Source organism: Oryctolagus cuniculus, chromosome 17 (genome assembly GCF_964237555.1).
Source record: "Oryctolagus cuniculus chromosome 17, mOryCun1.1, whole genome shotgun sequence".
Classification (NCBI taxonomy): Eukaryota; Metazoa; Chordata; class Mammalia; order Lagomorpha; family Leporidae; genus Oryctolagus; species Oryctolagus cuniculus.
The window spans coordinates 51,828,209-51,842,366 of record NC_091448.1 but is presented as its reverse complement, the minus strand read 5'-3'; the positions used below and the strand labels follow the sequence as shown (position 1 = coordinate 51,842,366).

At 60.6% G+C, this 14,158-nt stretch overlaps 2 protein-coding genes and 1 non-coding gene across 4 annotated transcripts; 2 read left to right on the top strand and 1 right to left on the bottom strand.

Annotated features, from left to right (window-relative positions):
* Positions 1 to 67: 67 nt before the first annotated feature.
* On the top strand, positions 68 to 8,211 carry DVL2 (dishevelled segment polarity protein 2). Of its 2 annotated transcripts, XM_008270807.4 has the most exons (15): positions 68 to 482; positions 2,541 to 2,610; positions 3,652 to 3,797; positions 3,888 to 3,997; positions 4,080 to 4,215; positions 4,304 to 4,394; positions 4,520 to 4,589; positions 4,683 to 4,822; positions 4,902 to 4,978; positions 5,656 to 5,723; positions 5,898 to 6,026; positions 6,111 to 6,242; positions 6,376 to 6,555; positions 6,863 to 7,081; positions 7,213 to 8,211. In XM_008270807.4, the coding sequence occupies exons 1-15, from the start codon at positions 289 to 291 to the stop codon at positions 7,659 to 7,661; spliced, it is 2,211 nt and encodes a 736-aa protein (XP_008269029.2). In that variant the 5' UTR covers positions 68 to 288; the 3' UTR covers positions 7,662 to 8,211. The 2 variants fall into 2 exon arrangements, with proteins under 2 accessions (XP_008269029.2, XP_051681230.1); XM_051825270.2 differs by having other exon boundaries at positions 5,898 to 6,242.
* Positions 8,212 to 8,285: 74 nt separating this feature from the next.
* ACADVL (acyl-CoA dehydrogenase very long chain) lies at positions 8,286 to 13,449 on the bottom strand. The gene is made up of 20 exons (XM_008270808.4): positions 13,273 to 13,449; positions 13,114 to 13,189; positions 12,824 to 12,886; positions 12,664 to 12,736; positions 12,509 to 12,573; positions 12,306 to 12,440; positions 11,746 to 11,890; positions 11,408 to 11,537; positions 11,208 to 11,333; positions 10,662 to 10,860; positions 10,319 to 10,423; positions 9,794 to 9,880; positions 9,653 to 9,715; positions 9,462 to 9,563; positions 9,292 to 9,389; positions 9,146 to 9,218; positions 8,964 to 9,036; positions 8,812 to 8,884; positions 8,652 to 8,727; positions 8,286 to 8,573 (listed from the first exon to the last, which is right to left on the bottom strand). Exons 1-20 carry the CDS (start codon positions 13,332 to 13,334, stop codon positions 8,433 to 8,435), a joined length of 1,965 nt encoding a protein of 654 aa, XP_008269030.1. The 5' UTR covers positions 13,335 to 13,449; the 3' UTR covers positions 8,286 to 8,432.
* Positions 10,194 to 10,250, top strand: MIR324 (microRNA mir-324). The gene has a single exon (NR_162601.1). It is a non-coding gene; the product is annotated as a microRNA mir-324 (primary transcript).
* Positions 13,450 to 14,158: the final 709 nt, after the last annotated feature.

The window sequence follows — 14,158 nt, the reverse complement described above, 5'->3', positions numbered from 1 at the left end:
GCGCGAGGTGGGCGGGCTCGGGCCACGTGACATGAGGCGAGGTGGGCGGGGCCCTGGAGGGCGCTCGCGACGTCGGCGGCGGTGGCGCGCGGCGGCTGAGTGCGCCGCTCCGGGGCGCGTCGCGCGGCCCGCCACCCTGCCGCACCCCGCCGCCTCCCCGCTGCCCCACGCCCACACTGGCTCTGTCGCGTCCGCGCTCCGGTCGGGGTTCGAGTGTGCGCAGGCGCGGCGGGCCGCAGATAGCCCCACTGGGTGGGCGGCGGAGCCCGGGAGCGCGCGGGCGAGACCATGGCGGGCAGCAGCACGGGGGGCGGAGGCGTCGGGGAGACGAAGGTGATTTACCACCTGGATGAGGAGGAGACTCCCTACCTGGTGAAGATCCCAGTCCCCGCCGAGCGCATCACCCTTGGAGACTTCAAGAGCGTTCTGCAGCGGCCCGCGGGTGCTAAGTACTTTTTCAAGTCCATGGATCAGGATTTCGGGTGAGCGCGAGGCCTAGCCTGGGACTGACGGGGGCTGTACCCGCACGGATGGGGCGTTCTGCAGGGGGCACGGGTCTGCTCTGGGTTACACGGGTTTTCTGGCCTTCAGTGGATCGGATTGTGCCACACTGAGGCAGAGTGGCCGTCCCAGGACGGACAAGGTTATGCCTGGACAGATGGATGCACACGGAGCGATAAAGTGGAGAAGATTGGGCCATATGGAATAGGTGGGGGCGCGCAGGTTGGTTTTGGGGTGGTCGGGACTGAGCGTTTTCCTGTAGCACACAGCTTGTGTGGAGACAGCCTGCAGTCTCTTGACATAGCCGGGCTTGTGTTGGCGGCAGTTGGAACGTTGTGGCAGAGACAGGATTGTTTGGGGACTCCATGGAGTGTATGCATGCTAATGCAAAAAAAAAAAAAAAAAAAAAGTTGCGGTGTTCTAGGCTGCCTTGGAGTGGGCTACTGGACGGGCTGGGGTCATTCTGGTCTCTTGGTTGATCCTAACCTAATAACTCTTCTTCGGCACGCATCGGGGCACTTAGTACAGGGCAGATAAGGCTGTTGGGGCTTTTGCTAATACAGACAGCTGTATTGGGATAGTCTAGTCTATATTGGTGCAGACAGCTGCATGCAGGGACGTTGTAGGCTGTGCTAGAATAGATTGGGCTATCCTGGGGTAATTTGGGGATTCCTGGACTTGACTGGGACTGTAAATAACATATTCGAAGCCCTTTTGTTTTTCTCACTTTGGGGAATGACCACTCTTGTTTTGACTGCTCAGTTGTTTCACTGGCTGGCTAGATTGTGTTGATGGCTTGGATTTTAGGGGGACGGAACAAACTGGACTCTGCCTAAAAAGGTCGTTCAGCGTGGGGAGAGTGACAGTTGTCTTGGGAGTTATCTTGGGCTTAAATCAAAGCTCTTGGATTGGTCAGCAGTGTAATCTTGGGCAATTTCATTTACCTTTGTGCGTTGATTTTTCTCACATTTGAGATAATCACAGAGTGAAATGCTTAGTTCCCGCGCTTGGCACATGGGAAACTCTTGGGGCGTGGTCATCGTTGTCCTTGGCATTGAGGCCCACAGGTCCACAAACTCGGTTGTGGTGATACAGAATAGCCTGCCGTGGAGTGGGTTGAGCTGTGCCAAGATGGGTTATATTGGGAGAACACTAATTACACTGAAACAGATTGGTAGTGGCTGGGCCCTGTTGTCACATAACTAGCAAATGGATTCAGTTGGTGTATATACACACTCCCAGAGGCATATTAGGCTAAAGGGTTAATCAGACAAGATGTTCTGATTTGGGGAGGGGAGAGGGTGTGTTTGTGAGACAGAGGAGAAACCAGAGAATCTATTGGTTTGTGTGTTTTGTTTGTTTAGTCAACAAGTGTTAATGCTGCGTGGTCAGGGCGTGGTGTACAACAGAATGGGTGCTGCTGATTGCAAGGGGTGGTTGAGAAGAAAGGGGGGCAAGTCCAGTCCACTACAGGGAACACAGGGGAGCTGGTGGGGCTTTGGGGTCTTGAGACCCAGCATGTTGTTGAGAGCAGAGTTCTTCCAGGGGAGGCACAGGGGAACGGGAAGCCTGGCTTCCTCTCTTCTTCCCAGCTCTCAGCCTAAGGAGATGCTGTTGGTTCCTCTAATGGGCTTTTGTCCCCTGACAAAGACAGCACATCTGGACCACTCTCTGGAAGTGGATTAGAAAAAACTAAAGGGAAGTGGGAGAGTAGAAGCTTGTATGAGGTTGGGGAAGGTGTGTACGGAACAGGGCTGGGTTTGGGGACGGCTACCAGCAAGGCTCACTGGCAACCAGGTAACCACAGGGGTTGGCCTTCCAGTCATGCTGCAGGAAGTCTTTGGAGCAGCATTGCCCCTGAGGGCCAGCTGGGGCGAGCAGGCGAAACGTGGTGGGAGTGGGGTTTGGAGGTTGTTTCCCTAGGAGAGAGGGGGAACGAGGCAGGGGGTGGCCGGCATCCTTGAGCTGGGTGAAGACGGAGAAGCTGGCGGCGGGGGTGGCTGACCCAGCCTCGCTGACCTCGTCCTGTCTCCCGGCAGGGTGGTGAAGGAAGAAATTTCAGATGACAATGCCCGCCTGCCCTGCTTCAACGGAAGGGTGGTATCCTGGGTAAGGGCCCATTCCCTCTGGGTTCCCAGGCTGCTCCCAGCCTCATCTGTCTGTAGCCTCTCCCTGCCCAGTCATTGCCCTGGCCCTTTGCCTCCCTCCCTGTTTGGAGAGCCAGTGGGAGCTCCTCGGCTTTCTTCTGGAGCCTCTGCCATGAGGGGGCTTCAAAAACGTTCATGGGAAATGCATAGTATGAGAAAAGGATGCGTGGGCTTCAAAACAGGGTGCGTGGGCATGCGTCAAAATAAAGTTATTATTACTTTTTTTTTTTTTTTTTTTTGACAGAGTGGGCAGTGAGAGAGAGAGACAGAGAGAAAGGTCTTCCTTTGCCGTTGGTTCACCCTCCAATGGCCGCCACGGCCGGCACGCTGCAGCCAGTGCACCACGCCTATCCGCAGGCAAGAGCCAGGTGCTTCTCCTGGTCTCATGCAGGTGCAGGGCCCAAGCACTTGGGCCATCCTCCACTGCACTCCCGGGCCACAGCAGAGAGCTGGCCTGGAAGAGGGGCAACCGGGACAGAATCCGGCGCCCTGACCGGGACTAGAACCCGGTGTGCCAGCGCCGCAAGGCAGAGGATTAGCCTAGTGAGCCACGGCGCCGGCCTATTGTTACTTTTAAAAATGTATTTGAGAGACAGCCGTCTCCCATCTGCTTATGCATTCCTCAAATTCTGGCAATGGCCTGGGCTGGGCCAGGCTGAACTGGGCACTCAATCTGGGTCTCCCGTGTGGGTGGCAGGGACGCAAGCGCTTGAGCCATCCCTGCTGCCTCCCTGGGTGCGCATTAGCAGGAAGCTGGAATCGAGCCAGAGCCTGGTTTTGAACCACGGCCGTCTGATAGGGGACACAGGCAGCGTAACTGCTAGGTCAAACGCGCACCATCACTTGTCTTTTAAGTCCGGTTTCCATGCACTTTTTGAAGTCCCCTTGTATTTGGCTCTTCTCCATACTCCACAAAACCCCATCCGCTTTCTGATCCTCTCCCGTCTCCCATCCTCCACCCATCTCCCAGTTGAGCTGCCTTCTGTCATTTACGTTTGTCTAGCTAGTGTCGTCAGATAACCCCCAGCCTGAGACGGCCCCCCCGGCCCACGAGCCGCGGACAGAACTGGCGCCTCCACCCCCACCTTTACCTCCTCTGCCCCCAGAGAGGACCAGTGGCATTGGGGACTCAAGGCCTCCATCCTTCCAGTGAGTTCTCGGGATTCTTGAGCACAGGGGAGGGAGGTGTAGCGGCCCCTTGGTTCTGATGTGGTTTGGAAACCGTCTCCGCCCCTCTAGCCCTAATGTGTCCAGCAGCCATGAGAACCTGGAGCCAGAGACAGAAACGGAGTCCGTGGTGTCCCTGAGGCGGGAGCGGCCCCGCCGGAGGGACAGCAGCGAGCATGGCGGTGAGGGAGGCTGGGCAGAGGGGAGGCGACGAGGGGCGGGCCCCTTGATGAGACCCCTCCTGAGGTCCCTGTTCCTGCTCAGCTGGGGGCCACAGGCCCAGCGGCCCCTCGAGGCTGGAACGCCACCTGGCTGGGTACGAGAGCTCCTCCACCCTCATGACCAGTGAGCTGGAGAGTACCAGCCTGGGGGACTCGGATGAGGACGACACCATGAGCAGGTGCGGCTCCACACGATGCCCCCCACCCCCGTGCTCTGGCGCCCCCGCCGCCCTGGCCTACAGGTCTCCCCCTCCCCGATCCTGACAGGTTCAGCAGCTCCACGGAGCAGAGCAGCGCCTCCCGCCTCCTCAAGCGCCACCGGCGGCGGAGGAAACAGCGGCCTCCGCGCATGGAGAGGGTGAGGGGCTCCTCCAGGGGCACCTGGGGCTGGGAGAGGGCGGGCGGGGCCTCGGGCTAGGCCGTGGTAGGGCTTACTCTTGGGTTTTCGAAAGGCGGTCCAGCCCCCCCATTCTCCCACCACAGACCTCGTCCTTTAGCAGCGTCACGGACTCCACCATGTCCCTCAACATCATCACAGTCACGCTCAACATGGGTACGGGGGCGTCGTGCGAGGCTGGGCGGAAGTGGGCACAGCCAGCCTGCAGGACTCAGGGGCTTCCCCGCCTCACCTGAGCTCCCTCCACAGAGAAGTACAACTTCCTGGGAATCTCCATTGTGGGCCAAAGCAACGAGCGGGGAGACGGAGGCATCTACATCGGCTCCATCATGAAGGGCGGTGCCGTGGCGGCCGACGGGCGCATCGAGCCGGGGGACATGCTCTTGCAGGTGAGCTGGGCCAGGGCCGCCGGGCTCCCGTGGGCGGGGCTCCCTGCCCTGCGTGCGACCCACTTCCCCTCACGCCCAGGTGAACGACATGAACTTTGAGAACATGAGCAACGATGATGCCGTGCGGGTGCTGAGGGACATCGTCCACAAGCCCGGGTGAGCCCCGCGCTGGTCCCGGTCCCCTGTCCACAAGCCCGGGTGAGCCCCGCGCTGGTCCCGGTCCCCCGTCCACAAGCCCGGGTGAGCCCCGCGCTGGTCCCGGTCCCCAGTCCACAAGCCCGGGTGAGCCCCGCGCTGGTGCTGGTCTTCTGTCCCCTCACTTTCGTTTGGTCATTTTAAATACTGGTGAGACGTAAGGCTCGATGTACGTGAAGCAGAAATGCGCAAGGTGACGGATAATTCTAGAGTGAAAACCCAGGCCGCCACTCCCTCACACCTGAAGTGCAAGGTTGCCCGTGCCCCTCTGCCCCTTGGGGTAGTCACTCTCCTGACTTCTGCGGCCCAGAGAAAAATCTGTGTTTCACTCGATACTTTCACCACCCATGCATGCATCCTCCAACAGCGGGGCTGAGTGCCACCTGTTGTGGGACTTCCTGGGAGTGGTCTTGCACGGTGGGCGGTGTCCTGTCTCGCTCAGCCGTATGACCCAGGAGTCCTCCACATGGGTGAGTCAGCCGCAGTGTGGAGCCTTGCATGCTCACTTTCTCTGGCCTGGCCATGTGCCTGCTTTTTTCTTCTCACTCTTTCTGCTCCTTAATCCACTTTTGTTGCAGGCCTTGGCTCTCCCGAGGCCTCCACCCTGCCCACCCCTAACTGGCCATCTCCTCCCACAGCCCCATCGTGCTGACTGTGGCCAAGTGTTGGGATCCCTCTCCCCAGGCCTATTTCACCCTGCCCCGAAGTAAGTGACGTCCAGGGAAGAGAACAGGCAGTGCGGAGGCTGGGCTGGGCTCTAGGCTGTGGAGAAGGGGCGGAGGAGGGTCAGGCACAGATGGGACAGGACTCTGAGCTTGGAGGGACGGGCCTGGCTTTCTGGGATGGGAAGTGACAATCTTGGTGGCGCTCTCTGTCTCAGATGAACCCATCCAGCCGATTGACCCTGCCGCCTGGGTGTCGCACTCTGCCGCGCTGACTGGCACCTTCCCAGCCTATCCCGGCTCCTCATCCATGAGCACCATTACATCCGGGCCCTCCCTGCCTGATGGTGAGCCCCCCCTCCACATCCCCGGGAGCCGCATCCCTGGGGGTGGGAGCCCCACCCCTAATTCTCCATTGTCTCCTCTGTCAGGCTGTGAGGGCCGGGGTCTCTCCATCCACACAGACATGGCATCTGTGACCAAGGCCATGGCAGCCCCAGAGTCCGGGCTGGAAGTCCGCGACCGCATGTGGCTCAAGATTACCATCCCCAATGCCTTTCTGGGTACGCTGGGCCCTGGGCAGGTGGCAGGGGAGGAGAGGAAGAGGAGAGAACCCAAGCTGGGCATGGCGCAGGCAGGGTGGTGGCAAGGGCTGGCCGGAGAACCTGAGGCCCTTTTGCCCTGTGGGTGACCCAGGCTCGGACGTGGTCGACTGGCTCTACCATCACGTGGAGGGCTTCCCTGAGCGGCGGGAGGCGCGCAAGTACGCCAGCGGGCTGCTCAAGGCAGGCCTGATCCGGCACACCGTGAACAAGATCACCTTCTCTGAGCAGTGCTATTACGTCTTTGGTGACCTCAGTGGCGGCTGTGAGAGTTGTAAGTTCTTCTGCCCGCCTGGCTGGGGGCGGGGCTGGCGTCCACTCAGGTTCTGCTAGACAAGCTGTTCACCGGGGTGGCCAGGGGCACCTCTTCCACGTCCCACAACAGCGCATGGGCTGCTGGTGCCCTGGCTGTGCCCTGCCCTGAAGCAGTAGTAGGTAGAGTTTCCAAGACCCTGTAACCCCCTCTCCACCCGTGTCACAGGTGGTCCTGGGGCTGTGGTTCCCGCCAGAATTTCCGTCCAGCATTCTAGGGTCCTGGCCTCCCAGGCAGTGACCTCTTCATCCCTTCCCTTGTTCTCCAGACCTCGTCAACCTGTCTCTGAATGACAACGATGGCTCCAGTGGGGCGTCAGACCAGGACACCCTGGCTCCTCTGCCTGGGGCCACCCCCTGGCCCCTGCTGCCCACCTTCTCCTATCAGTATCCAGCCCCACACCCCTACAGCCCCCAGCCCCCACCCTACCACGAGCTTTCGTCCTACACCTACGGAGGGGGCAGTGCCAGCAGCCAGCACAGTGAAGGTAAGCCGCCCCCAGATACCAGCACGTGCAGGGCGGAGAAAAGGGAAACCAGGAGAGCTGGAGCAGGGGCTGGCGAGGCCAGAGGACCCTGGGTCCCGGGCTCAGTTGTCCCACCCCTCTTCCCCCAACAGGGAGCCGGAGCAGCGGGTCTACACGAAGCGACGGGGGGGCTGGGCGCACAGGGAGGCCTGAGGAGCGGGCCCCCGAGTCCAAGTCCGGCAGTGGCAGTGAGTCGGAGCCCTCCAGCAGGGGGGGCAGCCTTCGCCGGGGCGGGGAACCTGGTGGGACTGGCGATGGGGGTCCTCCCCCGTCCAGGGGCTCCACAGGGGGTGCTTCCAATCTCAGAGCCCACCCAGGACTCCATCCCTACGGACCACCCCCTGGCATGGCCCTCCCGTATAATCCCATGATGGTGGTCATGATGCCCCCGCCCCCACCCCCTGTCCCTCCAGCGGTACAGCCCCCAGGGGCCCCTCCGGTCAGAGACCTGGGTTCCGTACCCCCAGAACTGACAGCCAGCCGCCAGAGCTTCCACATGGCCATGGGCAACCCCAGCGAGTTCTTTGTGGACGTTATGTAGAGCCGTTGGGGCCATGTCTGACTCCTCGGTGCTCCTGCTCGGTGGCTGCTGTCTGCCAGTCGCGCACCTGTTACTCCCCACAGTGCCTGGGCTCAGCCTGGCGGCTGCCGCCCACCCTAAACTTACTGCCACTGTGACTCACCAGCAGTGCCTGGTCCCTTCCCCTCCCGCAGGGGTACACAAGGGACCTGTGGTTACTCTTAGCTTTATTATTTTTTTATAAACTTTTTTGGGGTTTAAAGTATACTTTGTTACATTTTGGGGACTATTTTTTTAATAGACATTTCCTTTTTTATATGAAGAATTCCCATTTCCTGGACCCTTTCTTCTAACCCCAGAATGTAGCCTCCTCCAGTCACCCCGTTGGCTCTACCCTACGCAGGGTGGGGAGTGGTCCATGGTACCCTGGGAGGAGAAGGGGTTTGGGCCCCCCAGACAGCAGGCCAAGGAAGCTGGGGTATTTGGTACTGGGGCCGTGTAGCTGCCTTTGTTATTCTATTTATTTTAGTCACTTGTATAAAACACCAAATAAAGCAATAGAGGCAAACTCCCCAGGCCTCTGGTTCTTTCTTTGGGAGGGAGGTAGGCAGTGGAGGGAAAGACCGGAGACATAGTAGCCAAGTCTGACTTGTTAGAAACTGTATTTGTGAGGCAGCGCTCCTGAGAGCAGGCACAGTTCTGGGAATACGAGGCCCCCCTCAGGGTCCTGGCAGGGGGCCTGGCTTTAGCTTGAGAGAAGGCACTGATGGGCCAGACCCTGGGTGAGAATGCTCAGACGCCAAGGGGGCGGCTGGTGACCACGCCACCCTGCTCCACCAGCGCCGTGGAGATGCTTCGGAAGTTCCGGAAGAGCTCCTGCTGCTGGGGGTCGGACTGCAGAGCGGCCATGCTCTCCCGGATGCGGGCAGCAGCCTGTGCGGGGGGAGGGGGTTCAGGCCCGTACCTCAAGGCCCCCCCGCAGCATTTGGTAGCCGTAGCCCCAAGCCTCACCTCAATACACCAGCTGTCACAGAGTATTTTCTCGTGCTGGGCTGTAGGGTAGCCCTCGTTCAGGGCTCGTGAGGCCCTGGTTGAAAGCAGGAGAAAGTAAATCCAATCTGGGCTATGCCGCTGACCCTGGTGGGCCTCTCCGCACCCACCGCTTCCTCACCTGGAGAGAACCACCACCATGGCGTACAGGTCGATGGCCCCGTCTGCCAGCCGCTGCAGCACAAACTGTTCATCTGTCAGGTGGGTGGGAAGGGGGCGGGGCGTCAGTCTGAGCCAGAGCATGGAGGGGAGGCTGGGGGGGGGCTCACTCACTGACGATCCCCTTCTTGTGCTTTATCAGCTTGGCCTCCACCACAGCGGCAAACTGCTCCAGAGCCCGCACTGCCTGAGGACAGGGAGAAGGCACCCAGGGCTCAGAGGGACAGCCTGGGGCCAGGCGGGCCCCGCCCTGCCCCGCCCAGCCCCGCCCAGCCCCGCCCAGCCCGACGGCTTACCAGCTCACCACTCCGATTCAACTCTGGGTGCACAATCCCGCTGAGACTCAGGCCGCTGCCCAGCCCTGCCCGCCTTGGAGGAGGGGAGAATGACTGGTTAGTGGGCACTCACCCCACCCCACCCCCCGGCCCTACCTAAAGCCCACCTCCTTAGCTGTTTGCCCGCCTCCCCTATCAGGAGGCCAGCATTCCCAAAGGGGTTCTTCAGAGCATTGCCGAGCCCAGAGAGTTCCTTTCCTTTGTCCTGTGGGGAGGAGGGGCCGCAGTCAGAACTCCCGGTCAGCACCCCCCCCCCCCAGCTCCCCTTCTCTCTTACCATGCAGCCTTGCAGAGCCACAAACAGCCGGAGGATGTCGTTTGTCCCCTCAAAGATCCGGAAGATTCGAACGTCGCGGAGCACACGCTCGACCCCTGCCTCCTACCACAGGGAAGACAGCTCCTCAGCCCCGCTGGGTGGTGCGGCGCTTCCCACCACCGCGGCTGCCCCCGCAGGAGACCGGCCCGTACCTTCATGAAGCCCATGCCCCCCATGATCTGGATGCACTCGTCCGTCACCGTCCAGGCTGCCTCCTAGAGAAGAGAGCCAGAGATGACTTAGAGCTGCGTCCTCACATTGGACTTTCCCTCCCAGCACGCCTGGGACCTCACCGAGCCAAAGATCTTGCTGATGGCGGCCTCTATCTGGAAGTCCGTGAATCCCTGGTCCATGTTGGCACTCAGCATGTAAGCCATGGACTGAGGTGGCGTGGTCGGGATGTGGGAAGGAAAATTGGAAAGGGCTATATCAGACTTGCCTTCATCTCCCAAATCTCCCAGGACCGAGTCCGGCCTGGCGCTCCAGGCTCCCTGTGTTCGCCTTCTAACATGGTGGTCAGCTCAGGCGCACAGAAGTATTTGGCCCCTGAGTCAGTCCACCAGTGGCTTCTAGGCGGCTGACTTGTTGGAAGGGGTGGAGGTGCGGGCAGAATGAACGCCTGGAGCCCTGGGACGCACCTCCGCAGAACAGCACTGCTCTCCCCCTGCAGAAGCTGAGCTGGCTGTGCCTCCCCGCATCCCCTAGGGCATTGGTGTAAAGCTGGAGACCCACTGCCCCAGGTGCTGCTGGGGGTCGTAGTCTGACCCACTGGAAGAAAGCCACAAGGCCTCCAGGGAGAGGGGCGTGGGGGCCCTCACCTCAGTCACGTACTGCAGAATAGCCATCCGGGCCAGCTTCTCCTGGATCAGCCCAAAGTTGTGAATTTTGTCCCCAAACTGGGTACGGTTAGCAGCATGCTCCACCTGGAAGAGGGCACACGTGTCCCACTGCGGTTCTGCAGTCTGCCCAGCAGAGTGGCTGGGCTCGGGCTGTGGTCCAGACTGGGAGTTCAGTCCACACTGGAAGGACACCTAAGCAGCTGCTGCTGCTGGGGAGGGCTCTCTGGAGGTGGGAGCACCTGCCTGCAAGGGAACAGGGACACATGGAAAGGAGGCAGGGGACTCACTTGGGCGGCCCGGTATCCGCAGGCAGGGTACCCACCGCCTTAGCAATGATGGCTCTCATGGTGCCTGCCAGGGTCGCGGCCATGCCAAACCTTCCATTGTTGAGGATGTTCACGGCGACCTTGAAGCCGCCCCCGACCTCGCCCAGCACGTTCTCTGAGGGCACCCGTACTCCATCAAAGTTCACCTCCGCTGTGTTCGAGGCCTTGATGCCCATCTTCTTCTCAGGGGCCCCGCTGCGACAGGGCAGGGTGGACAGCAGAGGTGTGTTCAGCATGTTGTCCCTTCATTCCTCATGACCCGGGGAGGAACTGTAATTCCTAGACTGTAAGAGGGTGCGGGCAGCACCTCCACGTGCCCCCAGGGCCCAGGAGGCCTGGCTGTGTCCTGCTACTCTGGGCCTTGGCTGCAGTAGCCAGAGCTATGAGGTCAGTTCTGTACCTGTTTATCCCAAAGGGGAAAGCTGTGTACCCGCCTTGGCTTTTGCACACACAACCCCAGGGTGATGTGTGATAGCCATTTGCCCTAAGTCCAGTCCTGCCGCCCTCCCCGGCCTTGCCTCTTCTTCCCGAGACCCACTCACTGGGTAACACCTTCAAAACCCTTCTCCACCACAAAGGCTGTGATCTTCTCCTTCACAGCCCCTGTGGCTGCGTCTGTGATTGGTGTCTTGGCAAAGACCGTGAAGATGTCTGCCAGGCCCCCGTTACTGTGGAAGAAAGAGGGTGGTCAGAGCACAGAGTGGGCAGAGGCGGCAGCCGGGTGAAGTGAGAGGAAGAGTACCTGATCCAAATCTTGCTTCCAGTGAGCGTATAATATTTCCCACAGGGGCTGGGCACAGCTGAGCTCTGGATCGAGGCTGCGTCTGACCCACTTGAGGGTTCAGTTAGACAGAAAGCTGCCAAAGTCTCCCCTGTGGAGAGAATGCCTTCACCCTAAGTCCCGCCAGCCATCCAAGTCCCCTCAGCCCTCTCCTGCCGGGGACTGGTCCCCTGCACGCCTCTGGCCATGGCCTGTTCCTGTGCTTTTCCGTACAGCCTCCCTGGAGCCTCCCCCAGCTGACATGCCTCATCGTGCAAGCCCAGGGCACCCCCAGGCCTCGTCTCCCAGGGCAGCCTCACCAGTTGCCAGCTTGGGGAGGTATTTCTCTTTCTGGGCCTTTGTGCCAAAGAGTAGGATGCCTTTGAAACCGATGCTCTGATGAGCCCCGAGAGTGACGGCCACACCAAGGTCATACATGCCCACGATCTCTGCCAAGCGAGCATACTGTGGGGAAAGCAGGCATCTGGGCTTGTGATTGGCTGTGTGGGGACTTGGCCTTGCAGGAGAGTCTGGGTAACAGGGCAGGGCCTGACCTGGGCCATTCCCTCCAGAGTGAGGGTGGGGAGAGGATGCCAGACCATACAGAGGGTCTGAGCCTGTTCTAGGTTGGGGAGGGGGACTTCCCACTACCGTGGTGTTAGGCAGTCCCCAAGGGCTTGGGAATCAGGTCATGGCCACATGGGCCTGTGTGCAGACTGGATTATGGTGGTTTTTTTTTTTTTTTTTTTTATTGGAGGAAGGTGGGATATGGCTGGGAAAGTCAACAGGCCACAAGAGCAGCTGCAGTTAGCTGTGGGGGGAGCTGAATGGGCCAGGCCGGAGGCGCCTGGAATACGGGGAAGTGAGGAGGGGCGCTCACCTGTGTGTTGCAGAGGCCCACACCGCCCAGCTCGCTAGGCACTTGCAGACCGAAGGCCCCCAGCTCCTTGAGGCCCTGCAGAGTGGTCTCCTCCACCAGCTCCAGAGCGTCATTCTTGGCAGGGCTGTTCACCTCCTGCGGAAGAGAAGGACCTCAGGGCCTTGACATCTGTGCCCCCTGCCCGGGCCCCAGTCATTGCTCACCTCAAAGAAACGAGACACGGGTCCCACCAGCTCTTTGAGAAACTGTGTCTGCTCCTCGTTGAGCACTGTGGGGGCGGGGAGAGGGACAGGTCGGCCAGGTGAGGTAGGGCAGCCGGCCAGAGTCCCCACCCAGCTCTGACTACCCCTTCCCTCACCTGACGGGTACGGGAACACCTGGGTGGTGATGAGCTGGCCTTTGAACATCCCTACAGCAAAGGACCTAGATTCCTGGCCAGAAAGAACAGCGGGGTTCTGGAGAGCTGGCTGGGGTGGGTGTGCCCTGGTGTAGGTCCTCCCAACCTCGAAGCCACATACCGGCTTGGCCTGGTTTTCCCTGGTCGCAGCATCAGAGGAGGGGGGCTCTTTCTGCACAGCCGCCTGGGGAGAGGGGGTGCCGATTTGCCAAGGGGAGCACAGGGGAAGAGCTGGGTGTGAGGCTTGAGCTGATCCCGTGCCTTTCCCCTAGTTTCATCCCAGGGCATCCCGGTTTGCCCTTTCCCCTACTTTCCCAGCCAAAGCTGTCAGCAGGTGACTGGCACGGGGAGGGAGACCCCTGCCGGCCGCGGGGAGGCGGGAGCCCCTCTCCCGAGGCCGCCGTCACTTACCTGAGCGGCCTCACTGGCATAGAGTCGCTGGGCAGGACCAGGCCGGGGCTGCCCCAGGAACGCACTGGGCCGCGAGCTGTGAAGAGCAGGGGTTCGGTTCTGGCTCGGTCGGTCAGGTCCGCCGGCTCCCTCTCCCCTCCCAACCCCCGTCATACACACCTTCCGCTCGCCAACCTCAGCAGCTGCCGCCCCACGCTAGGGGCCATGCGAGCCGTTCGCATCTCGGAGCCGCTCCAGCTGCCGCTGCCTCGGACGCTGACCTCGCACTCGCGTCCTGACTGTCCAAGTCTGGTGTCCCCAGCCCTGACTCATCGTCCACAATGCACCGGGCGGTGGTGGGCGGGGCTTCCGGGCGCTGGGCATGCTGGGAACTGTAGTTCCAGAGCGCCCCATCCACTGCAGTCCAGCTGACCTAGCGCGATCTCCAAGCGTCCCTTGTCTCCCCGAAACTCCTTTAAACGCCTGTCCGAATTAGAGTCTAGTCCTCTAGGGGTGAAGGGATAGGAGGGGACGGGAGAGGGAGGAACTTAGGCGGCTGCAGCTAGAGGGGCAGAGGTTAACTGAAGGGAGGACCTCCCCAACCCCATGGAGTTAGGAGAAGGGAGAAGAGACAGTCATGGAAAGGCGACTCTTGGGGTCCCTCCCGAATCTGCCTCCACCTACACAAAAGGGAGGGGAACTGTGCGCTGGGGGACTCCAACTGGGCTGTGAGCCTCTCACAGCGTGTTCTCCGCCCTAGGAGGTGCCACTCAGAACCCCTGAAATTTCACAGGAGCAGCGACCCCGGTTCACCGGCTCTTGGAAAGCCTCTGAGACCTCCCTGAACCTCCTGTCTGCCCTCTGTTATTCCAGAGTCCCTGTGGTCACCTAGACCTCAGGGCAAATGGGTTCTGCCCGGTCCCGAGAAGAACTGAATGGAAACGCTCGTTTCTTCCCACTCCCAGTCCCTTTCCTCGGCTTCTCTAGCCCTGGCCAAGAAGTCCCAAGCAATGTACACCCTTCTTTCTGCGCTTCCCCCCCGGGGGGGGTCAGGCCTGGGAGGGAG

What these genes read in the sequence shown, in the direction of transcription:
- DVL2 (XM_051825270.2), top strand. Translation starts at nt 289, where the DNA reads ATGGCGGGCAGCAGCACGGGGGGCGGAGGCGTCGGGGAGACGAAGGTG. An exon ending in CGGGGGACATGCTCTTGCAG is followed by an intron (nt 4,823 to 4,901) that starts GTGAGCTGGGCC and finishes CCTCACGCCCAG; the next exon opens with GTGAACGACATGAACTTTGA. An exon ending in CATCCCCAATGCCTTTCTGG is followed by an intron (nt 6,243 to 6,375) that starts GTACGCTGGGCC and finishes TGGGTGACCCAG; the next exon opens with GCTCGGACGTGGTCGACTGG.
- ACADVL (XM_008270808.4), bottom strand. Translation starts at nt 13,334, where the DNA reads ATGCGAACGGCTCGCATGGCCCCTAGCGTGGGGCGGCAGCTGCTGAGG. An exon ending in TTCTGCAGTACGTGACTGAG is followed by an intron (nt 9,881 to 10,318) that starts GTGAGGGCCCCC and finishes ACGCCACCTCAG; the next exon opens with TCCATGGCTTACATGCTGAG. An exon ending in GGGGCATGGGCTTCATGAAG is followed by an intron (nt 9,564 to 9,652) that starts GTACGGGCCGGT and finishes TCCCTGTGGTAG; the next exon opens with GAGGCAGGGGTCGAGCGTGT.